This window comes from Asterias amurensis, chromosome 14 (assembly GCF_032118995.1).
Source record: "Asterias amurensis chromosome 14, ASM3211899v1".
Taxonomy (NCBI): Eukaryota; Metazoa; Echinodermata; class Asteroidea; order Forcipulatida; family Asteriidae; genus Asterias; species Asterias amurensis.
The window spans coordinates 6,588,533-6,613,054 of record NC_092661.1 but is presented as its reverse complement, the minus strand read 5'-3'; the positions used below and the strand labels follow the sequence as shown (position 1 = coordinate 6,613,054).

Below are 24,522 nucleotides of genomic sequence, written 5' to 3'. Positions count from 1 at the left end.
GTAGCCAGACGGAGTTTGGACAATATTATCAGTTAAATAAAATTGTTTTCCATTACTCGAATGTCTCAAACGGGGCATTTTATTCAGAAGTTTGATATTTGTTCCCCAAACAGTCCCAATTTTTCCCCAAAACTTGTTTTCCCCAAACAACGGCAATTTTCCCCAAAACTCGGAACGTTACACAAAGGCAATTTATAAGACAGACGGAGTGTGGACAATCTTACCATTTAAAAATCTTCCCCCAAAACTCGGCAACTTTTCCCCAAACAACGGCAATTTTCCCCAAAAACTCGAACGTTACACAACGAAAAAATTATTAAACAGACGGGTCAGACATTCTTATATTTAGACTTTTTTTCCAATACTCGAATGTTACAAAACGGAAATTTATTATACGGACGGAGTTTGGACAATCTTAACATTTACACAAAAATGTTTTCCAATACTCGAACGTCAATTTATTAAACAGACGGAGTTTGGACTATCTTAACATTGAAATAAAAACGTTTTCAATTACTCGAACAAAACGGCCATTTATTAAACGGCAATTTATTAAACGGAGGGTTTGGAAAATCTTGCCATTTAAAAAAACAAACTTGTTCAACACTCAAACGTCCGGGCATTCTTTTCCTATACTCGAAGTTACAAAACGGCACTATTTATCAAACAGACGGAGTTTGGACAATCTTACCATTTAAACATTTTTTTCCCAATAGGCCTACTCGAGCGTTACACAGCGGGTATTTGATACAGACGGGTTGGACATTTTTTACATTTCAGAAACGTTTTTTTTTTCTCCAATACTCCCACGTCTCAAAACGGCAATTTATTTAACAGACGGGGCGGGCATTCTTGATTTACTTCCAATACTTCAATGTCAAAATGGGAATTTAAGTTCAACAGGTGGGTCGGACAATCTTATCATTACCTGAACACAAAATGTTGAACAGCAATTTATTAAACAGACGGGGTTTGGACAATCTTCGGCTACCATGAAAAAAAAGTTTTCCACTACTACCAACTACATCGTCTTAAACAGCAATTTTAAAAGAAGATGGAGTTTTATTGGACGACAAAAACTGTCAGCCAGACTGCATGGACAAACTCTAGAACTCTGTGGGTATTTTTTGACAACAGAACAACTTCAACACCACACGAAACCACATCCATGGGTTTATTAAATTTTGAACGAGAATCAGGCGTGGAATTTCGTTAATACACACAAGAAAAAAAAAGGAAAAGCAAAACAAATAATACTGTCAGATTCTGACTCTGACAAGTTTCTAGACGAAGAGTTTTAGTCTTCTATTTCTCATCCCTTCCCATGGTTTTTACAACTTTGCAACGTCATTCCCAAGAGTTTAACTCCTCCATTATGAATGAAATTCATGACGACACGGACACCAATAGAAGCGGGCGGCTTGAATTTCTGGTTGCATTCTTTATTATCATGTCTGTCTGTCCATGTTTTTTTTTTAAGATCCCTATCTGAGATCGTCCCTTACAGAAGCAGCCTGCGTGCCTCGCGTGGCTTAATCTTTGTTCTGTGTGTAACGAGGGCTATTGATCTGCTTCAGCGAACATGAAGACCTCGTCTCGAAAAGATGGTCATAACGAGCCTCGATTCACTCGCTAGCTACGAGGCGTGTGCACTCGAGAGGGGTAATAACACGCTCGTTAAAGCCCTCGTTTCCCCTGCGTGCCTCGATGGCAACTAAAGGGCTGTACTGTACATGTACATATATACAGTATGTGCAAGTACATACGTATAGCGAAGGTGCGCGTGGCTCAAACAACAGCCTTGATGGGTTTGTAACTGACAGCTTATGTGTTTCTTTATATTTTTTTGAAATCCAAGAAAAGCGCTTGAATGCAGGATGTGGTCGTTCATTCTAAACAGTGGCAAATCACAGGCGCGATTGAGAATGACGTGTTACTGCTAGCAATCATGCCACGTCCAAGCAATCATGCCACGTCCTTGACTGTGTGTTATAGGCCTACGCTGTACACTGTATAGAACATGACGTACATGTGCTTCAGCAGTGTGTGGTGTAGTGCTGGGCGAATAGTGAAATTTGGTATACGGTTAACCCCTGGCCAACTATCCGAAATTGACCGGATATTCAAATATTTTTTTCCGTCGTTTGAGGACGCTGTTTGTTTGTGGTCGTTCGTTGGGCGGATTGATATTAGTTTTTAGACAGTGTCGCTAGGTTCATTCATAAAAATAGCGGATCTAATTTAAAGATGGCGATTGGCTTTTCTTTTGATATCGTGATTGACTCTACGTAATAAAAATAATAAGAACCAGGCCTCGGCGGGTTTAAACCACTAGTTGAAAACCGATTCAACACACTTTGATTATGCTTGAGGTAGTAAATTGTTTCATATTAAAAAAAAAATTGCCTTAATGTATATTATTATTGTTTCCTCATTTCAATGAATGTCATGTTCAACTGTAGGTCATCCGATGACAGCATTGTTCTGACTAAAGATTGTGACATGAGTGATACTTGTAGTGATGATGAACACACTGAAGAAAGGTCACTTAAGGTAAGATCACTGTAGTCATAGCCAAACTATTGATCCCTAATGATATAAACACATTGCACGGTTAGTTGGCTCTCTTGCTATAAGCTTCAAAGTTGAACCTGAGTAGATGTTTCCAAAAAACCTGCTTAGTAAAGATTTATTGCTAGTCCTGAAATTGAGTGTAAGAATACAGTATGAAGAATTATGCATAGCTGTTTCATTAATTACATTTTGAAATTGTGTGAATTTGATGAATAAATTGTAATCGAAGCAGTTATGACCTATTTAACCTATTTAAACAAAATTATTTAGATTATAGACGATGTGACTTATGTTTACATTCAAACCGCCCTCTGTTGACAAAACACTGTTCACGTCATGTTTTGCCAAGCAAAAAGACGCCTAGTCATTGTAAGATTGCATGTACTTTATAGCTTGCTGCCATAACACAAAGGTTTTGCCCGGCTGTATGTGCGCCAATCATGTTATGGTTTTTAAGTGACATCAGAGGTCTTTAAATCGTCTATACCAAGTTCAGTTAGCAATTTGTGACTTAAAAGTGCAAAATTACAAAAAACATAAAATATCATGTGATGACGTCATTATAACATCATTTCACAATTTACAAAAACTTGCCAATATCTAACAAGCTACAAAGTTTCAAGTTGATCACACCATTACTTTGGGAGTTTTAGTACGACTGCAAAAAGTGCACCTTTATTATTAATAATAATAATAATGATAGTAGATGGTGTAGCCAATCGGCCCGAAAACAGATCCTTGTGGAAGGCCTATCGAACTCCTGCTGGGTTGAGATGACTTTCCTTTATTTCTACTTTGGTGGTCCAGTCTTCAATGTAGGATTTGAACCACTGGAGTGCAATGCCATCGACTCTTATCCTACTTGACATACGAGAGATATAGATTTGACGGTCGATGGTATCAAATGCTGCCGAGAGATCGAGTGATAACAGCAATACAGCATGGGCTTTATCTAAAGCAAACATTATGTCGTTTTTCACCTTCACAAGAGCGGTTTCGGTGCTGTGGAGAGGTCTGTACGCTGATTGGTATTGCTCATACAGGTCGTTTTCAGTCGTGTGATCCATTAATCGACGACAAACAACTTTCTCAATAATCTTTCCAAGAAAGCTCAGATTGGCAACTGGTCTGTAGTTGGAGAGACAGTTTCTGTCGAGTGATGGCTTTTTGAGAAGCGGTCGAATGACCGCAGTCCTTGCCGTCGATGGGAGGATTCCAGATGAGAGGGACGAGTTGACTACCTCAGTTATGATGGGAAGAAGGTCTTGGATGTTTTCCTTTAAGAACCATGTAGGAATAGGGTCCAGGCTGCATGACTTAGTCGCTGATGCCTTGATGATTTTCAGTATCTCATCTTCAGTTGTTGGATCGAAGCAGACCATAGGTGGAGATGAACGTGGTCTGGATTCAAAGGAGCGTTCAGAGCTTGAGGAGATATTCCTCAGACTTCGTTGAATCTTCTCAATCTTGTTGACGAAGAATGTAGAGAACTGGTTGCACAGGGTTTCAGCACAGTCGTGGAAAGGAAGACATAAGGCCTTTCGGTTCAAAAGGTGGTCTAGAGTTTTGTAGACTTCTTTGGTATCAGAAGTAGACAACACTCTTCGATAATAACATATCTTTGTACGGCAAATCAGATTTGATGTTTCACGTTTTTCAATGAGGTAGTTATTACGGTCTGTTGCGGAATCACTTTTCCGCCACTTCCTTTCGGCTCTGCGCTTTCTCCGTCTAGCGAGATGAATCTCATCAGAATACCAAGGCATTCTCCGGCATGCTGCACAGGTCTTTACAGTCACTGGGGCAAAAGAATCAAGAAGACCTCTTAATGTATCATTATACCATTCAAAACCAGACTCAGCGTCTTCATGTTGTGAAAATAATTGAGTGGACTGTTGAAAAGAATCTGTGAATCTGTCCCTGTCAATTGCACGATAATTACGCGAGGTTCTTGTTATCCTCTCACGTTGGTTAGCAGCAATAGTCAATTCCAGACTCACCACCGAGTGGTCAGACATGAGCATGTCTCGGACACTGCATTTCTGGATTATAAACTCAGAGTCTCTTGTGAAGACAAGATCAAGCGTGTGTCCATGCGAATGAGTTGGCCCAGTAACATGTTGGACTAAGCTGGCTGCTGATATAGCCTGAAGAAACCCATTTACATCTGTCTTGGTAGGATTGTCTACATGAAAGTTGAAATCACCTAACAGAAGTAGTTTGCCTGGGATGACGTATAGATCAGTTAAGAAGGTATCAAATTCACTCATGAAGTCTACTAAAGAGAGTCCATTAGCGGGTGATGGTGGTGGACGATAGACAACAACCAGATTTAGTAGAGCAGAAGATGATGACTTGTTCACAACATGAACACACTCAAATGTTCTGAAGTCATTTGCCAAAGCCCGGGCACAGAGTTTGAGCTCGGATTTGAAAATAACTGCTATACCTCCACCACTTCCGGTTGTACGTGGTTTATTGAGAAACGTATAGCCAGGTGGGGTACATTCACCTTTAATGACCTGGTCATCATCTTTGAGCCATGATTTGGTGATGACGAAGATATCTATATCATTTTCAAGAATGTAGTCATATGTCGTTAAAGCTTTGTTTCTCAGAGAACGAGCATTCCATAGATGAACTGTTGTACCGGACTGGATGTTAGTATTATGTCTGGGTATACTCCTTAGATTGCTGTAATTGATGCCCTGCCCGGTGACGTTGATGGCAGGCAGGCGAGCAGATGTCCATACTGGAATATGCCTCTGCTTCCTTCTCCCGCCTCTCTTGCCTCTGTGTACTCGACGTTTCCGAGCGATCCCAAGAGAACAAATGTTTTTCCAAACTTCATCCTGAAGTCGACATGTTGTCAGAAACTGGCTTTCACGATTGATTTGAAGCAATTTATTTCTGTCATAAGCATGTGGATTGGAGTGTATGCCATAGTCACTTGTAGACGTATCACATGAATAGTAATGCTCACCAGTAGTACATGTAGTAATGTCAGAGCTCCTAGGTCCAGGGTTCAAGCTAACATCTCCAGATAACAAGATTCGCAGTTGGAAGGTTGATGTAGAGTTGGCATAGTATGCTATGCGATTTCCAAGGAACTTTCTGGGTTTCAACTGGATCTGTACATTACATTCATTGCTGCTGCACTTGAATACATGGGGGTGTTCATTCCTTCCCAGTGAAGACACTATAAGGACAATGGCTATCAGGTTGACTGACTTCAAGTATTTCAAATAAAACACAGGTGATGATGTCATTATGACATTGTTTTAGCATTATCATTGCACCAATACCTGAATACCTTCCATCACTGAAAGTTTTATTGCAATTGCTCTTTAGGAACTATGGAAAAAGCGTGAGTACTTAAAAAAAATAATAACAATAACTAGGCACAATTGCATTTGTGCTCACAATCAATGATTGTCAATGGAAAAATCTCTACCTATTAAAGTTTCTTCAATTCGAAGTTGTCAGTTTTAGGGCCATTCACCTATTATAAATTTACTGCCTTTTTGGGGGGATACTTTTGAATGTTCCATCTACATAGCCTGCCTTATTTTATAGCGATGGTTGTCGCTCTTTTTTTTGCTGATAAACCCCCCCCCCCACACATACAACACGATGTTTTAAAAAGGAAGCACCCGCGCAGTGTGTGGCTAAAATCGCCACCAAATGAATACATGTATTCAGGTCAGTATGCAACAAATGTGTTGAAGAAATCCGATAGTGGATGAAGAATAATTACCTCAATCTTAACGATAACAAATGAATGAAACAGAACATAAAGTCTTTAAAATGTCTGCAGCAACAGAACCTTTTGGGTTAACAGCATCTTCAGGTGTGGATCTATGACACAAACTTTAGGGGGCAAATCTGTCAAGAGTGAGCATGCAAGTGTGAAGCCTTTATGGCTTGGGTCCGGGCCCTGAAAATTTGCATTTTAGATGCTCTGTGGTGCAATCTTAGGCCAATTTTTGGGGGGGTCACTTGATATAGTGTTCCCCACTCATCAGAAACTGGTGTCATCCGTTTCCCCCAGGATTGATGCCCATGATGGCGAAACCTAGTACAAAGTTGAGCTGGTCAAAAACATGGGGGGGGGGGGACTTTTGATATTGTTTCCCCCACCCTTCAAGAGTTGGGGGAAATGTCCCCCTGTTCCCCCCACATATTTTATACAATATACATATAAGCAAATGCAGTGCGCGGCCTGGATACATTGTAACAAGCCATACTTGAAAAAATCGGCCATGTTTTCAGAAAACTGGTCGTGCAAAACTTGGCTGCTTCTTCTCTTCTCTTGGCTGCTTCTTCTTCTTCTCAGCGTCCCTTGTGCGCTTATACAAAAGCACCCTTCCCAAACTTGTAAGAACTTGAAACTTTGCACATAGTTAGATTAGGTAGAGGAAACCATTTGAGTTATGTCATGATGACGTCATCAATTCTTGAGTTATGAAAATTCAAAGTTTATTATTGAATAAATAAAAATGCCTCACAGACATGACCCCATTTTGACCTTGTCTTCCGGCTAAAAAAGAGAGGTTGAAAATTTCAAAATTCATGTCTGTAAAGAACTGTGCGCACAGTAAATCTCCCACTGGGATGTGCATTTATAAACATTTTTTATGTACACCACGTGTAGTATATTATTAGCGGACAGAGTCATGCTCCGGTGCTCATCCCTACATCCCTAGAGGGCAAAAAGCTTTGCATGCAATAGTCTTCGTTCAAGGCATTTTCAACATACATTTTCCTTTCGGTTAGTTAGTCTCTTCTACAGTCGTCAATGGTTCATATAAGTTCATATTTCATCAACCACATAAGCTATGTTTAAACCAGAAGTGACCGTAAAATGCTTTGAAAAGGCATTATTTAATGGCTTTTAGGTTGAAACATAAACCCTTTGATACTTTACCATCACAATATACAAGTCTGTCAAATGTATTCCTTTAAATATCTTGAGAACAAGGAAACTGCAATACATACTATTGTTACTTTTCACCAATCTTGTACTCCTGGAAGCCAAAGACCTGGTTTTTGTAGATGACAAAAACTCGATGTCTAGTGTAGGATTAATCTTTTTCTAAAAAAACACACAAACAGAATAGTCAAAATATATACATACATGTAATAGTTATTATATTTAACATGGATTCTGTTTTGGTAGCTGTATAAGTTTTGATCATTACCTTTATCTTGTATATTGAGCAGGTTATGCCTGAAGGGAGTAGAAGTCACTCTAGCCTGCTGGATGCCATTGCTTCACTGGATACCAGTAAGAGGTAGGACTTTTTGCAGGCCTGGAATTACAACTTGTTTAGGGCAAGGCCACTTTGGCCTTGGATCAAGCCAAATTTTGAAGGGCACCAAGGCCAAAAGTTTCAAAATAAAGAAGGCGCGAAGGCCAGTAAGTTATAGAAGCCTTATTAAACAAGTAAATTTAAAAAACTGCCAGAGGTTTCCCTGTGGGTGGTAAACCCAATGGAACAGTTTTTTATGAATAAGATATTGATAAATCATATCTTATTCAAGATATTGATAAATCATATCTTATTTATAAAGAAACCAAACGGTTTTGTAAAAAGAAGACAAGTAAAAAAGAAAAAAAAGAGAGAAAATTTTGTTATGAAGAAGACAAAAAATCATGCCAAGTTGAGGCTCTTGCATTTGGGGGCATAGTTCTCAAATTCATAATTTACATCCCCTCCAAGCGCTCTTTTGCGCCTTTATTTTGGCAAATTCCTTCGTAAACATTTTCCAAGAGTCATTTCATTCACCAACTATACTTTCACGGACAATACCATATGGGCATTTTAACAACAGCGCCCTCTGTTGATCAATGTATTGTGTTAGACTGGTTCCTTGTGAAATCGGGACGTCAGATAAACGAGCGTGTGGATTATATGCGATGCAGGTTAGCGCTAGCATGTGCAATGACTCGGAGGAGGAATCGCTCTCCGTTGCGCTTGTATTGTAACGAAGTCTGTCCCTGGGCCAGACGGTGTCACGGCCGATCATCTAAAACACACTTCAAACACTAAAATACCAGCCCTTTTGGCCCACATTTTAAATTTTTTGCACTAGATTTGGCGTTGTTCCCACCAGCTTTCATGAAGGTACTCTCGTACCTATTCTCAAGAAACCGAATGTTTATCCTTCTTAACCAAAGAATTATCGTCCAATTATTGTTTCTAATACTTTTTCCAAGATTTTTGAGATGGGTTTCTTAGAATCTTGTTCAAATGTGAAGTTTGACCCTCTGCAATTTGGTTTTGTTAATGGGAGGGGGACAGCCATGGCCGCAGCCACAGTCAATGACGTCATGGATTACTGTGTTAATAAAGGTTCTACTGTGTTCTGTTGCTCTCTCGATGCAGAGGGGGCATTTGATGCAATCCCCCATGATGTCATTTTCGATAAGTTATGTGACAATATGTGTGACGATTGGTGGAGATGCTTTTTATCATTGTATACTAATTTGACAGTGAATGTTAAATGGAACGGCAACATTGGCAGAAAGATTTATTTGTAAAGGCACCAGACAAGGAGGGTTATCATCTCCTTTCATTTTTAATCTTTTTTATAGAGATCTCGTTTCTGGTCTAAGTGCTCTGGAATGTGGTATTGTTATTGCCCAATCCACCTATAATGTTTTCTGCTATGCTGATGATTTGTTGCTTTCTGGTTTAACTGCCACTGGTCTCCAAAAGCTTATTGATTATGCAAATGATTATATTACATCACATGGTCTGCGTTTCAACCCAAGTAAAACGAGTTGTACTATCTTTGGTAAGAACACTTAATCATCGGACCCCTCTTGGGTTCTGAAAGAAAGTATTTAAGGGCAATTCCACACTAATGGGCACAAAAGTGTGACTTGGGAGGGGAATGTTTGATAGTAGTAACACAATGAAGTATGTTGTCATGTATTTTTGTCTGTGTACATTCTGAAGCACATGAGGATTGTGGTGAACAAAAAAGAAGGTAAATGACCGAGTATTTAAGAAACTGGAAGGATAAGTCTTCAAGATTTACACGTACGTGACAAGGACAGACATTTTGGTTATCATTTGATAGAAGTTATACTAGAATAAATGTAAATTGCCCAATGTTGTCCAGATACCAATTCTACAGACCCTTAGGGATAGTTACCAGCCAAATTTAAGAAATTTTCTCCCCTGCTATTTAAGAAATTTAACTTTTTACAACAAATGGTTACGTACAAACAAAGACAGAATTTTGTCACAAATTGTCTGTCCAGTGTTTGTGCGTGATTTTTTTTGCGTTTTTATTGCCTTAATACCCACAGCAACATCTCAGTTTTATTGCTTACAATCTTTAAGAGTCAGAAACGTTACTGACACAATATTTTGTAATTGTTTTCAAATTTTTTCTTTACTTTCCAGGCCATAAGTCTGTCTTTTGTTACATACGTAACACATTTCAAATGACCTTGTAATTCCTAGAGGTTATTTAAGAAATTTAACTTTTTACAACAAATGGTTACGTACAAACAAAGACAGAATTTTGTCACAAATTGTCTGTCCAGTGTTTGTGCGTGATTTTTTTTGCGTTTTTATTGCCTTAATACCCACAGCAACATCTCAGTTTTATTGCTTACAATCTTTAAGAGTCAGAAACGTTACTGACACAATATTTTGTAATTGTTTTCAAATTTTTTCTTTACTTTCCAGGCCATAAGTCTGTCTTTTGTTACATACGTAACACATTTCAAATGACCTTGTAATTCCTAGAGGTTAATGATTTTTAATTTTTTTTTTAAAATAGGAACAATTATAAACAGATTTAAAATGTAATGGAAAAGACTGTAACAAAAGAGTTCCTTTTGTCTTGCTCTCACATGCCTATCTTACAAAGTTATCCCAAAGGTGCATTAGTGTGGAATTGCCCTAAACTCAATATCACTGACTCCATTACCTACCTAGGTGTTGTAATGTCAAATGATCTGAAACCTAATTTGCATTACGAGGAAAGAATTTGTAAATGTCAAAAGGCTTTTTATTCATTGCAATGTACATGTATTGGCATGTGTAGGAACGGCAGTTCAACCTGTGTTAAAACTCATGTTTGGAACACAGCTCTGACCCCTGTTCTTATATACGGATGCCAGTGTGTTAATTTCAATGCCACATCTTTCCAAAATCTTACAAAAAACACAGGGTAAGCTGGTTAAATCTGCCATGGGTCTTCATAAGTACTGTAAAACTACGCCTAGAGTGTCATGGCCGAGTGGTTAAGAACATCGAATTCAAGTTCTGGTGCGTTTTCACCGGAGTGTGGGTTCGAATCCCGGTCGTGACACTTGTGTCCTTGAGCAAGATACTTTACTATAATTGCTTCTCTTCACCCAGGGGAATAAATGGGTACCTGCGAGGGTAGAGGTTGCTATTGTGAATGAAAAAGCCTTTGGAGCGATATAAACTGTTGCCCAGGTTGTATACTCCCAAGGGAGCTGAGAAACATTAAAAAGGGATGTTATTGGCCCTATGACCAGGGCACTAATGTAAAGCGCTTAGAGAATTAAGTGTTAGTTATTAGGCGCTATATAAATCGAAAGTTATTATTATTATTACATGGTTTGAATTTATGTAAGATCAATGATGTTTTGTCGACATTTCAACTTGATCTTGTTTGTCAGATTTTTAACAACACTTCTAAGGCTAGGTCTTTTTATGCCCACCTTTTAAATTGCGAGGCCAGTGACGATTTGCTTATTCTAAGAACACATTAATTGATAGAGTTAAAAATAGTTTTAGCTTGCACAAAGTTTTTTTGCTGCTTAACTGCATGATTAATCCTTCTTGCAGGCGAAAATTTAACTCTGACCTTAAAAATATGTAAACTGCGTCAACCATGGTATTTGTGATAGTGTAAAAACAGTTTTGTTTCGTAATCAGTTTCTTGAATGTGATGACCTTGATACTCTCGGTCAACTGCTCAGATCGTTCCGACAATCCTTTTGTTTCATACTTTGTCAGGATGGTCTGGGGGTCGTCCGAGAGTGTCAGGGTTATCCTGTTTCTTTATTTGCGTGTTTATGTCCCTTATTTTGGTGGCACGGTTGGCTTGTGAGTAAAGTGCTCGCCTCTCACCAAGGTGACCCCGGTTCGATTCCCGGTCGGGGCCATATGTGAGTTGAGTTGTGCGTTGGTTCTCTGCTGTGCCACAAGGGTTTTCCAGACCATCCGGTTTTCCTCCCTCAGGAAAAAATCAAACACTTTCGATCTTGGCTGTGCTCCGTGGTCATAATGGGTTGAAGTGGCTGGCAGCTGAATGCGCCCTTGCATGCCTGCTTCTCGAACACGTTGTAGCCGCGTCCTTCGCAATTCAGCTCTTAGCTGCGAGTAAGGATGATTAGCCCCCCAAATTATTATTATTATTATTATTTTGTATTTTTGATGTAATTTTTATCTTCTCCGTTTTTGGAGGTTTTGAGGAAATAAATAAATAAATAAATAAATAAATAAATAAATATTATCTCTCATGATTGCACAGTTCGACTCAATTAATTATTGAATCTTGGATACAAGGTTCCATTCATCAACTTAAAAATGAAGTCAGGATGCCCTGCGACACAGGAAAAAATGCACGCAAAATGCCATTACCAAATAGCCTACTTCTGGGTACCAGTCGCTGCACACTAAGATCGCTGATTTTGTCGGGTGCTACATTTTTTGAAAGACGCATTTGGTGTTTTGAGAATTTTGGATGGGCGCATTGCTCGGACACAATCGCGTTTGGAGAACCCTGAGTCTGACTTACTCTTAAATATATTTAAGAATAAGTCAGACTCAGGGTTCTCCAAATATATACGTCTTAGGGTTACTGTCCTCTTTTATGGTGGAAGTTACTTTCTTGTTTCAATGTCTCATTATTTGCCAAGTCCTTTTCAGTGTCATAACTGGTTCTTCTCTTTAAAACTTATAGGCAAAAGATGATGCAGAGATCAGAAGCAACTGCAGAAGTATCAGAGTTTACTTTCACGAATCCAGAAGGTATGTACATTGTATCATGGATAGATGTGTCAATAACATCGGACTCTCTCATGACAAGAAGCCTTTGGTGGTTTTCCTTTTTTTGTGTGAACTAGTTGGTGAAATTTGACTCCACAAAATGTAGAGACCACGTCAGCTGGCAGATCAACGATGGCTTGGAACCCGTTTTTGGTTGTGACAGAGTATTTGAATGCCAGGGTTTTGTCATTGGTGACTCGTTCCACGTCGTACAAGGGAGTGGGCGACTTCTTGGAGTGGAAGCGGGGAGGGATTGCTATTGATGCGATAGCAGGCAGTGATCTGTGTTTGCAGAGGCTTTAGCTCCTCTGTAGACCCTGTTGAATTTTACAGTTTTCCGGTTCTTGATGAGGATGTGGTCAAGAACTTTTTGTCTGTTGCTGTCAATTGAGATCCAGGTGACTCTGTGGATGTTGCGGCAGCGAAACCAGCAACCAGTTATTAAATGTCCTGTGAGGCGCAGAAGGAGAGGAGCCTCACTGAGGTGTCATTGGAGGGGCCGGAGTTGAAGGGGCCTAGAAAGGATTCAAGCCGTTTCTGAGCAGCAGGGGGAGGAGGCGTTCATGTTGCCAAGGACGACGAGTTCATAAAATAACAAACCTGTGAAAACTTGTGCTCAGTCGGTCATTGAAGTTGTGAGATATTAGTGAAAGAGAAAAACACCCGTTGTTGCACCATGGTCACATGAACTGAAGTTGTGTGCTTTCAGATGCTTAATTTCAAGACCAGATGCGTAAGTTAAGTAGTGACCATGCTAGTAAGGCTTCTGAGTTGTTAAAACACAAATTCAATAAATATACATATCATATCCTTGGAGGTGAAAGGGTAAAATGAAAATTCGTCCCCTCCCTCCCGCCCCTGCTTTCCCGTTGCTACAGTGCTCGGGATTCTACACCAAATCACTTGTACCCATACCTAAACCTATGTGGAATTTAGTGCACTGTGCGATGGCGGCGATGCATATACATGTAGCTTACTATCAGCCTCTCCCCATTACTCGTATTCAAGAAAGGATTTATGATAATAATTATTTTGAGTAATTACCAATAGTGTCCTCTGCCTTTAATCATCACTGTATCATCTTAATATGGAGCTAAATGTATGCAAAAAAGAACTCAAAAGACTTTGAATAGCAGTTAATAAAATTAGACACATTCAGATGGTTTTGTACGTGTACATGTATGTTATAAAAAAAATTTTTTTTTATCTTTGTTGCAGAGTATTGATTGTGGAGGCATCTATTCTGTTAAATTGCAGGAGATTATTTGATTGCTCATTGCACTTTAATGGTATCACTTGTGTCTATTTTTCTTTTGCAGGAGAAAAGACAGGTGTGAAACTTCATGAGTTGATGGGTAGTCTGTCTAACACACGTAGTCATTCTGAAGTTAAGAAACTACTAAGCAATGTACAGAGAAATCAGAAAGTGGTTGATACACCCTTACATAAACACCAAGAAGACAAGGTATAGTAATAAATACCTCAGACAGTTTCGCTATTCCTATTGGTGGAGAGCGCATCACGTGGGTGTGTATAAACCTTTGTTTATGACCAGTAAAAAGTGTTGAAACATGGGCGTGACATGCGAGCTTGCACCTGTGCTTATAAGACAGTTTCTTCATTCCTATTGGTTGAGAGCAACAGCTGGGACAGTTGTGCCACATCTCGCGATACGCGCGACGCGCACAGCATTCTCTTAAGGAGTTGTTTACCCGAGGGCCTTACCATTCCATAGCTGGAGGGGTGTTGTGTTGAAAGAAATCATTGAACAATTATAATTTTTGCATTTATTTTACTTTTTGACCAAAAAGTGTTAATGTTTTATGATTGAAAAGGTATTTATGAATGGGAATCAAAGTGTGTTGAATCGGTTTTCAACTAGTGGTTTAAACTTTGTCTCGGTAAAATTATCAAGAACCGGGCCTCGTTGGGTTTAAACCACTAGTTGAAAACCTCTTCACCACAGATTGATTCCCTTAGTAATAAATACAGGCAGCTCCCAGTGACAAGAGGTGATTACAACACATTTCAAGAACCAGAAACATGCAGTTTGGCAATTTTAAAATGTCCTTGGATGGCACATGGTCACCTTTTTATTTGTGTGTGTTATGTAACTTTTTTGCTCTCTGTCATGTCTGCTGGAATACTTTTGGTTAATGACACAGTCTTATGTTATTGTTGTGTATTTGTGGTTATTTCAATAAGCAGTAGTGTCCTTCGCTGCGTAGCATACTCTAATGAGTTGACTAACCTTTGGCAAAACTGCACCGAATTATCTTCCTAAAAATAATTGCACATTACTCATATTCTCCTTGCCAATTATGATTTGAGTTCAAAACACTTGATTAAGTGTGTAGATTACAATCCAAACTCACCCCGTTGACCCTAGTGGCTGCTTGAGACGAGCTTGATAATGCAATGCCATAAGTCACGATCCCTCATGCAACAAGCTAGTTCATCCGTAGTCTCCATCTCTGTATCTTCCTTCATCGTTTTCACCATGTTCTTGATTGGTCTCCCTCTGCTTGGTTGTCCATGTGTTGGCTCCCACAGAATCACCCTGCTGTTAGCTCCAGATGCCTGATGCTGTGCCCAGCAAGGCTTAGACATCTTGACCTGATCTTCTTTGAGACCTTTGGCAGGTTTCCATAGAGCTCGGCATTAGTCATATGGGTCTTCCAGCTCACGTCCAATGCCATTCTAAGCAATCAGGTGTAGCACCCATTGAATGCCTCTGTCTGTGCTGCTGTGAGTGTCCATGTTTCACTGACGTAGAGAATAATTGTCTCAACTTAAACCTCTTTGACATGTTTGATTTCCAGATTTCCAGTATTTCTTCATGTAATGAAGAGCTTTCCATGTCAGGGGCCTTCTGTACTTTGATCATTGGGGCATCGTGGTCACTGATGTTGAACACCATGTACTCTGTTTTCCTGGCTTTGAGGTGCAGCCTCACTTTCTCACATTCAGACTCCATTCTGATCAGGCGCATTTGAGTCTTTCTGATCTTGTCTACTATCGCACCAATTAATCAGTAAAGTCAAGATCAGATAGAGTGACCAACTCATCTGGACTTCCTTGGTGTGTTGGTGAGGCCCAGATCCTTGTGTTCCTTGAGTGCCTGTCTCAGATTGAATCGAGAACAATGAAGAACAGGAAAGACGCCAGGGTGTCACCTTGAAGGACTCTTGCGAGAATGTTCAATGTGTCAGTCCACAGGAAGATTGTTCCTCTTGACTTCCTCAATGATTCTTCACAGGGCCAGGATCTGTGTAACCTTAGACTTCTCCCTGAAGCCATTCTGGTTGAACCTCGGCTTGGGATCCATGGCAGCACTTATACGGTTGAGAATCAGTCGGTTATAGATCTTGATTAGGGTACACATATATATTATATTTATTGGTTTATAATGAATAGTGTAGATGGCCTTAGCTTTCGATCCAATCCGGACCTTCTTCAGAGGCATAAAACAAGTACAAACAAATACATATCCATTTATAGAAAAAGAGAGGGGGAAAGGGATTAAGGAAAGGATCCAGAAAGAAGCGGGAAAATAACAGCCAATCAAAGTTTCTATTTCAGAAACAATATTGGTGGCTGCCTTGAGGCTGTCAAACATGTACACATCAAAGAGTTGAGCTTGGGCTGCCAAATTGGACATTTTTATTTGCACGCTTCCCTTGAGGTAGACTCTTAATTGCTTCAAAGTTGGCCTCCATGAAGTACTGGCAACATATGGTTTCGCAAACTCTCCCCTTTGCTTCACTCCTTTTCACTCTTTTCTATCTCTCCTTCCTCTTCATTTTAAAAAAAAAAAACCCAAAACCTACTTCTTCAGTTAGCCTCGTCATTAATCCTTTGCGGTTTTGTTGATCTCTCTTTCCTTGCTTTGTTCTTGTTCTATTTATTGTTCAGCCCTTTGATCTGTGCTAAAGGCGCTATATACATGTAAATACCTATGTTATTATTATTATTATTATTATTATTATTATTATTATTATTATTATTATTATTATTATTATTTATTCCATAGTACCTGGAGGCGGATGACCACCTCCACAGTGTACTTGTCCTGTAGCTCAGGCCGGAAAGAAAGTACTAGCAGTCAATCTTGTCTATGGGGCTGGTTTTCTTTGGTTGTCTCAAGCTGAGCCTCATTCTCATAGACACTACTCATTGATCCAACATGTCAGTCTTGAAGCTGCTGTAAGCCTCGGCATTGAGAACACTGTTGCGCCAATTACGCCTGATCAGGATGTTTTTGATCTGGCACTTGGCTTCTGTATCCCTGTCTTGGAAGAACAAAGTTTTCCTTGTCATTTCTAAAATTGGGTGTTGGCTGCTATGAGGTCCTACTCTTGTAGAAGATTGACTAGGTACTGGACATTTCTGTTAGACTCCACATTAAGGTAGGTGAAGTGAACGTCTTCTGGACCTAGGCGGGCGTTAATATCGGCAAGTACGACCAGGAAGTTGTGAAGTGTTGCCTTGTCCAAGCATTGCTTGGAGATCCCTAAAGAGCTGCTCAATTTCAACCTCATCGCTGTTGTGTGGTGAGTGAACCACTATAACGGTGGTGATAGGATTACCACCAAACTCGGGCTGACAGAGTTGACACTCTGCACAGCACTTCTAACTCTCAGACTCAGCAGCAATCCAACTCCTCCTAGAGCAGACTTGGTAGTTGGCTCTCTCCAGACAGATGAATTAATCAAGCTCATCCCCTCCACCTCTTTTAACATGACCTCCTCGAATTCATGGACGGGGTGATGTTCCTGGATCCCCAGAATGTCAAATACGCAGTTCTGACTTCGCACCACCAGTTTCTCACACCTTGATTTCTTTCTGACCTTGAAGGCCTTGAAAGTCGATACACATGTAATCACCAACTTCTTGCCTTTAAGAAGGGATGCAGTGGCCTTGACTCTGTAGTTTGACTGATCCCATCCCGGGGTTTTAAGGACCCGTCGTCATTATGCTCTGAAGAGTGAGGATCTTGGTCAGCTGCTGATCTCCTTCAAACTCCCACCGCTGGAAGCTGTATAAGATTTGATATAATGTTGTGCTTCATCATGCTTTTCAATGCTATACTATCCTGGGGGCGCTGCACTCCAGGCCGACTCAAATGTTGGGGTGTGAACCTTCCTTCGCCCTTCGTTCCACCCCACCAGATAATTGGGGTGTCCCTATACGCAAGTCACCCCTAACAAGTTGTATGGCCGCATGAACAGATGCGTCTGAGATATTCAGCTGTAGTCTATGCCTCAAAAGACGACAGTAGACACCAGGAGAGCAGATCTGCTCTGTCTCTCTCTTTGAACCAAAAGAGGGGGGGGGGGTTAAAATGGGACTTTTCCTTCTCATATGTGAGTTATTTTAACTTTACAGTCTCCCAATGTCTCAAACTATTCTGCTTAGAGCCACGATACACAGTTGAGTAGATAATACCACATATCAATGTGCCCCTATTTATTCGTACATGTACATTAACCTCAAGTTGCGTATTTCTCTTTTTTTGGAGTGTAGATCCGACGCACTATTGGATATGAAGCAGCTTCTAAAGAAGTTTCCAAATGGGATCAAGTTGTCCAAAGTAATAGAAAAGCTGAGCAATTGTCTTTTCCAATCAACCAGCCTGTTATTGGTCTGCAGTCTACTGATCAATTTGTCAACAAATTTAAGGTTTGTTTTAGAAGTTAACATTTGTTTGATTCTGTTACGCCTCTTCTTTTTGTGTACTGTCTTTATTGACGAGTTGGCAACACAGCTAAGACCCAGTTTTAGGGCTTGGGGCAACAGACCGAACAGCTGCTGCTGTCGTTTTTTTTTCTTGTTCTTTTGTGAACTTTGTGAACTTTAATGACAAGTGGAGCTTCCACAAATGTGTGAACATTGTTTTTCCACCCGTCTTAATCAAATCAAATATAATTGAAACTGAGTTAAGCCTCAAAATTAAAACAATAGTTTTACTTCATATAAAGATGAAAAGTCATGTTGTTAGAAGTTGGAGTTAATAATGTGAAAAACTCAGCCATTGAATGAAACAATTGATTTTTACAATCTATACAGAAAGGCCCTTTTGAAAAAAGAGAGTAATTTTTGCATAAAAATAACTCCAATTCAACCTCGGCTTCCGGCTCATAACTGTAATTTGAATTGAGAATTATTCAAAAATTGAGATTGCATCTCTGTAGTCTAAATCTTTCTTATTTTTGTCTAATCGAAAACCTTTTCAAGGGTAAAAAAAAAAAATTTGTTACAATTGTTAAAATAAGTTGTCAATGTAACCGTTTGTTTGACCACATTTAGTACTTTCTTGTACATTGATAATCAAAGAGAACACCCTGTTGCAGCGGATACTTTGCATTCTCCCCGATGAGATGTATTGTTGTATTGTTAGAATGGCTTGTGCAAAACTGTCTCAACAATAACGTGAAACTGTTAGAAACAACAAATTTCTTTGAAAGAGTAAGCTAACTCCTATAAACAATTTAGCTCAATCAAGACAACAAGAACTTCCTGATAACTGTACTTTTGTGTTTAAAAGATCATACAGTGTCAACTGTTCAGGTGAAGTTCAACAACCAGTTCAGTGGAAATGTTCAAGTTTTTGTTTTAAAGTTTCAGTCTTTGAGATGAGTTGTTTTGGGTATGTACAGGCCCAAGCCAAGTGAGATTGTCATATATACATGTACTTGCCAGTAGTTTTTGGTAAATTCAGCTATGTTTTCCAATATAAGAGATAGGCCTGGGCGAATTATTTGAATATCCGGTTAATGGCGAATAGGTTTTCCTGTCCGTAACCGCGAATGCCTTTTTTTTCTTAACCGGATATCTGCACAGGGCGCGAATAGCTATTTATAAACCGGATAATACTGTAATTACAACTAAGTAACCGGATATTCTTTAATATCCGAATATCCAGGGACGTCGAGCGACAACTGATATGAATGTTTTGTCTGAATCCTTATGAAACTTTTATTAAGACAGCATAAAATACATGTAGCATAAATTAAGTATTTAACTATGCCACCTCCATGAAGAGTACAAAACAATGACATTTCCGACGTATTTTGTTCAAAGATTACAAAAGTTTTCCTTCACGTAGAGCCATCCACGATCAAAAGAAAAAGCAAACCGCCATCTTTAAATTAGATCCGGTCATTTTTATGAATTAACCGAGTGACACTGTCTGAAACTAATATCAATCCGCCCATAAGATCTCATTCACAAACGAACAGCGCCCTCTAGCGGCAAAAAAAAATAAAAATATATATATATGTGGTTTATAGAATATGTGGTTTATATTATATAATGAATAGGGTAGATGGCCTTAGCTTTCGATCCAATCCGGACCTTCTTCAGAGGCATAAAACAAGTACAAACAAATACATATCCATTTATAGAAAAAGAGAGGGGGAAAGGGATTAAGGAAAGGATCCAGAAAGGATCCAGAAAGAAGCGGGAAAATAACAGCCAATCAAAGTTTCTATTTCAGAGACAATATTGGTGGCTATGAACCAATAGGAGTGAAGTGGCGAGGACAAAGGATGTTTAGAATGAAAGGATGGGTTACTGGACCATAAAAGTGGTAAATGTATTGTTCGACAACAATGCAGGGAGACATGAAAGGGTAGGATTAGAGAGCAAGTTGCATCATGATGCAACTGACAATGGTCAATTAATAAGAATAGCAAGATCAAAGGTATGATGATTTTAAAAATAGGTATGAGGGACCTGTGGAAAAAAAGGGGGGGTTAGTTAGTTACAGTGATGAATTTATAAAAACAACTTTAAACAAGATTAATTTATACTTTATGTACAGAAGATATACAACATATAAGTTCTTAGGCCGAAGTGAAGAGGAGGGTAATGAGAAGTTATTTAACACCAGTGTTTATGTTAAGTCCAAAGGGTTTGACTGTCTTGAGTTGGTGAATCCAGTGTGATTCTCTACTCTTGCGGTGTGTGTCATCACCATTGGAAGCTTCAATCACCAGAAGTTCAACATCACTGACACTTTGATTGGGGCTGTTGAAGTGGATAGAGACTGGGTACGGTTTCTTAGTCTTTATGGAAGAGACATGATTCGCAAAGCGAAGACTAAGTTTGGTCTTAGTCTCTCCCACATATTGTAGTCCACATCTCTTACATGATATGACATAGACTACATTAGACGTGCTACATTCAGAGTCGGTCTTGATGTTGTATGGTTTATATTGTATATATATATATTTTTATTTTATTTTAATAGCGCCCTCTAGCGGCGAAAAAACTATTAGAATATTTGGTTAATTTCGGATAGTTGGCCAGCGGTATCCGAATAACAAAATTTCACTATTCGCCCAGCACTAATAAGAGATGTTGTTAAGTTTTTGGAATATTATAAAAGATTGTGTAAGTTTTAGGAATAAAAAAAATGTTAACAGTTTTTTTTCAGGTTCAAACAGTAAAATCTGGATTTTAAAGAACCAAACACAAACTTAAATCTTAATTGAAATACTTTGTTTAAACAAAAATCAATCTCTCTGTCACATGTTCCAGTTGAATGAGCTGAAACAATGAAAACCTTTTAAGGTTCAATACATCATTGCACTAAGGAGTGATGATCATTTAAAAATGATCATCACTCCTTATTGCAATGATGTATTGTATGGGCTGTAACAGTCACCAGATGCTTTCAATCTGTAGAAAATAAGCCCTAGGAACCAGACAGATGCAAACTCTGTGTGTGCATAGACTGCAGGAGTTGACTGTTCAAACTACATGTAGCTCAGTACGATCTAAACATGCGGCATTTGATCAAGAATTAAATTTGGTTGAATATTGGAAAGGCACTTTTGCTAGACAATTTAACCCTTACTGCTTCCATACTCCAATTTAACCCTTACTGCTTCCATACTCCAATTTAACCCTTACTGCTTTCATACTCCAATTTAACCCTTACTGCTTCCATACTCCAACTTAACCCTTACTGCTTCCATACTCCTGTTTTGATGAAGATCATACAATAACTGTTAATTTTCTTTTTGTGAAAGCAAACTTTTATGTCATATCAGAAAAAATAAATACTTTTAATCAACTCAAGGCAAGCACAGCAATCTACTTTGTGTGAGCTTTATTAGTGACGTTTCAGTATAAGTAACAAGTATGTACAAATGTACAATGTACATGTACATGTACAACGTCACTTGATTAAGGGTACACATATGTACATGTTCATGCACACTGTTACATCAAACTCCTACCTACATTGTACATAAACAAGTATTCACATATAATGTGCACCAAAATTGTTCATGTTTGTATAAACTGATTTGTGTTGCATTATTTCAGCCAAGCACTCCCTTAGAGCAAGAAGTCTACAAGATTCTTCACGGGAGTAGACATAATGATCGACCAAATAAGCAGCTGACATTAGCAGAAGAAGATGCACTCACATCATTGAGTATAGAAGAGGTTTGTTGTAAATTCTACTTAATCTGTTTAAGTTTATCCTTATGCTAACACACTGACTGGCCCCCAAATTAACTGCCAATCCAAAGCCACCTATGATTCTAATGGCATCCAATGCATTGTTGGATAGTTTGCTAGATTATACATGTACACTGTTCCCAATCTATTGCAGGGTGGGCCTTTTTATGATAAGTGTACCTGTTAAGATTGACTCTGTACCCGACTAACAGTAACTAATAAGGGAATCAATGTGTGGTGAAGAGGTTTTCAACTAGTGGTTTAATCCAAATGAGGCCTGGTTCTTGATAATTTTACCGAGACGAAGTTAAGGTAAGGTCAAAATCATCACAGACTTGTGAGTTGTGAATTCCAAACCTTTGGACTCCAAAATTCCTTTGAAAATTTAAAGAAAACTTTAACATTGACTGTGGGAGGGTTGTTGATCGTACAGTGATGTTGTGTTGTATATTGAATGTTCATTACATTGAATTTCATACTAGGCCCAAGAACGTCGCTCTGAACTGCAAAAAACACGAGCTCTGCTGTCTTATTATGAAGCCAAGTGTCACAGGAAGAAGAAGATCAAGAGCAAGATGTGAGAAGTTTCTTTGTGTAATTTTACCACAGCTTTTGTGTTTTAAATCTCTGCACAATTTGTGAATGGTTGATGTATGCTTTATTTGTTACATGTATCTTGCTTCATGTCTATACTTACTGTTAACAGACATATTACCTATACACAGCACCTATGGAAATCAATGTCTGGTGGATAGTGTCATTTTCAAAGCATCCGACTGTACCCAAACCATGGGCAAAATCTGTGAAAACGCAAGCGACAACACGTGAAAAGCAATGGGCGAGTGGGGAGATAATGACAGAAAATGTGTGTTTTTAGGGTAAACAAATTACCAAAACTCTAAGAAACAATGTTAAATCAATCGCTTCATGTAGATACCTTTTCTCTCGTTACTTGTGTGCTGTTTCTCCTCTTTTTTAAAAACTTTCTCCAAAATGATGAAAGTAGATGGATTTTATAAAAATAAATATGTTTGTCACAAAATACTGTACAGTATATCTGGCCAAAGTGCGCGTCGGTGCGTGTTTGCGCGGGCGTTGATGATGCGTACCGCACACAGACTTACGTGCTAATGATACGCGATTGTTTGATGTGCATTCAACGCAAGCGTACGCAAAACGGCGGGCCAAAGTATGAACTTGTGTTACAGAGTGAGCCTAGAAAGGATTTGCCAGAAAAAAGGTGTAGTAACGACATTTTAATGGTTAAACTTCAATGCCAAACATTGTAAACAGTCAAATGGAATGATTATTAAGTATTGTCTTAAATTGTAAGGTTATAACCCAGCATCGGGTCAATATCTCATGAAAATTCATAAAATAATAACTAAAAGTTAGGGCACTGCCTCAAGGCTATGCCGAAATGTGTACACAATTAGCATTGATGCACGTTGTACTTCCGCCCATGGTTTGAGAAAATCCAAAACTTCACGCTAGTGCCCCCTGCTGCGGGTCTTTGACAAAGACCAGTCTTCTCAATTGGTGTATCTCAACTTATGCAGAAAATAACAAACCTGTGAAAATTTCAGCTCAATCGGCCATCGAAGTTGCGAGATAATAATGAAAGAAAAAACACCCTTTTCACTCGGAAGTTGTGTGCTTTCTGATGCTTGACTTCGAGACCTCAAGTTCTAAATCTGAGGTCTCAAAATCAAATTCGTGGAAAATTAATGCTTTCTCAAACCACGTTACTTCAATAGGGAGCCGTTTCTCACAATGTTTTATACTATCAACCTCTCCCCATTACTTTTCACCAAGTAAGTTTTAATGCTAAAAGTTATTTTGAGTAATTACCAATAGTGTCCACTGCCTGTAAGTATTATATGTCTGTGTTAAAGTTCATGATGAAAGCTTTTATTTTTTAAATCAATGATGTTTACTTAATAATGTATTAACTGACCTCATAGTGTTTTTAGTGTTAGAAACAGTAAATGTCTAATATATCTTTGGATTTGTCTGTTCTAGGCAAAGTACTGTCATTGTTGATTGAATTCCATATAATCAAGGCAGACCTAGTGGAGAAAGTTGGCAATTTTACTTGTTCTCTCATGCATCATGTTATTTGAAAGATTTATTTGCATTTACATCAGAAAACAATATATTAGACAGAAAACAGACCAACTATGACCACTGACTCTTAAAATAGCTTTTTTATTTGGTATATTTGTCTTTAAAGGATTCGGGTACTTTTTCAAAATGTCCACAGATTTACATTAAACTTACAGGGTTTGTAGACGATGATAGTGGAAAGCTTCCCTTCAAATGTTACTAACTAAGGTTGTGTAGTTTTTGAGAAATGAGTAAAACAAGTCACAAAATAATTTTGGTATCATGAGACCAAAATGATTTTAGCATGTAAAATCCCCTTGAC

General features: G+C 38.8%; 1 protein-coding gene across 1 annotated transcript in view; it reads left to right on the top strand.

The window, feature by feature from the left end:
* The window catches only part of LOC139947616 (U3 small nucleolar RNA-associated protein 14 homolog A-like), a 58,952-nt gene that overhangs the window by 11,019 nt on the left and 23,411 nt on the right, over window positions 1–24,522 (top strand). Inside the window, exons 2-8 of the mRNA XM_071945571.1 lie at window positions 2,463–2,553; window positions 7,798–7,868; window positions 12,535–12,602; window positions 13,940–14,085; window positions 18,147–18,302; window positions 21,957–22,079; window positions 22,577–22,671. Coding sequence (XP_071801672.1) covers window positions 2,463–2,553; window positions 7,798–7,868; window positions 12,535–12,602; window positions 13,940–14,085; window positions 18,147–18,302; window positions 21,957–22,079; window positions 22,577–22,671 — 750 coding nt within the window. The remainder of the gene's footprint in view (window positions 1–2,462; window positions 2,554–7,797; window positions 7,869–12,534; window positions 12,603–13,939; window positions 14,086–18,146; window positions 18,303–21,956; window positions 22,080–22,576; window positions 22,672–24,522) is intronic.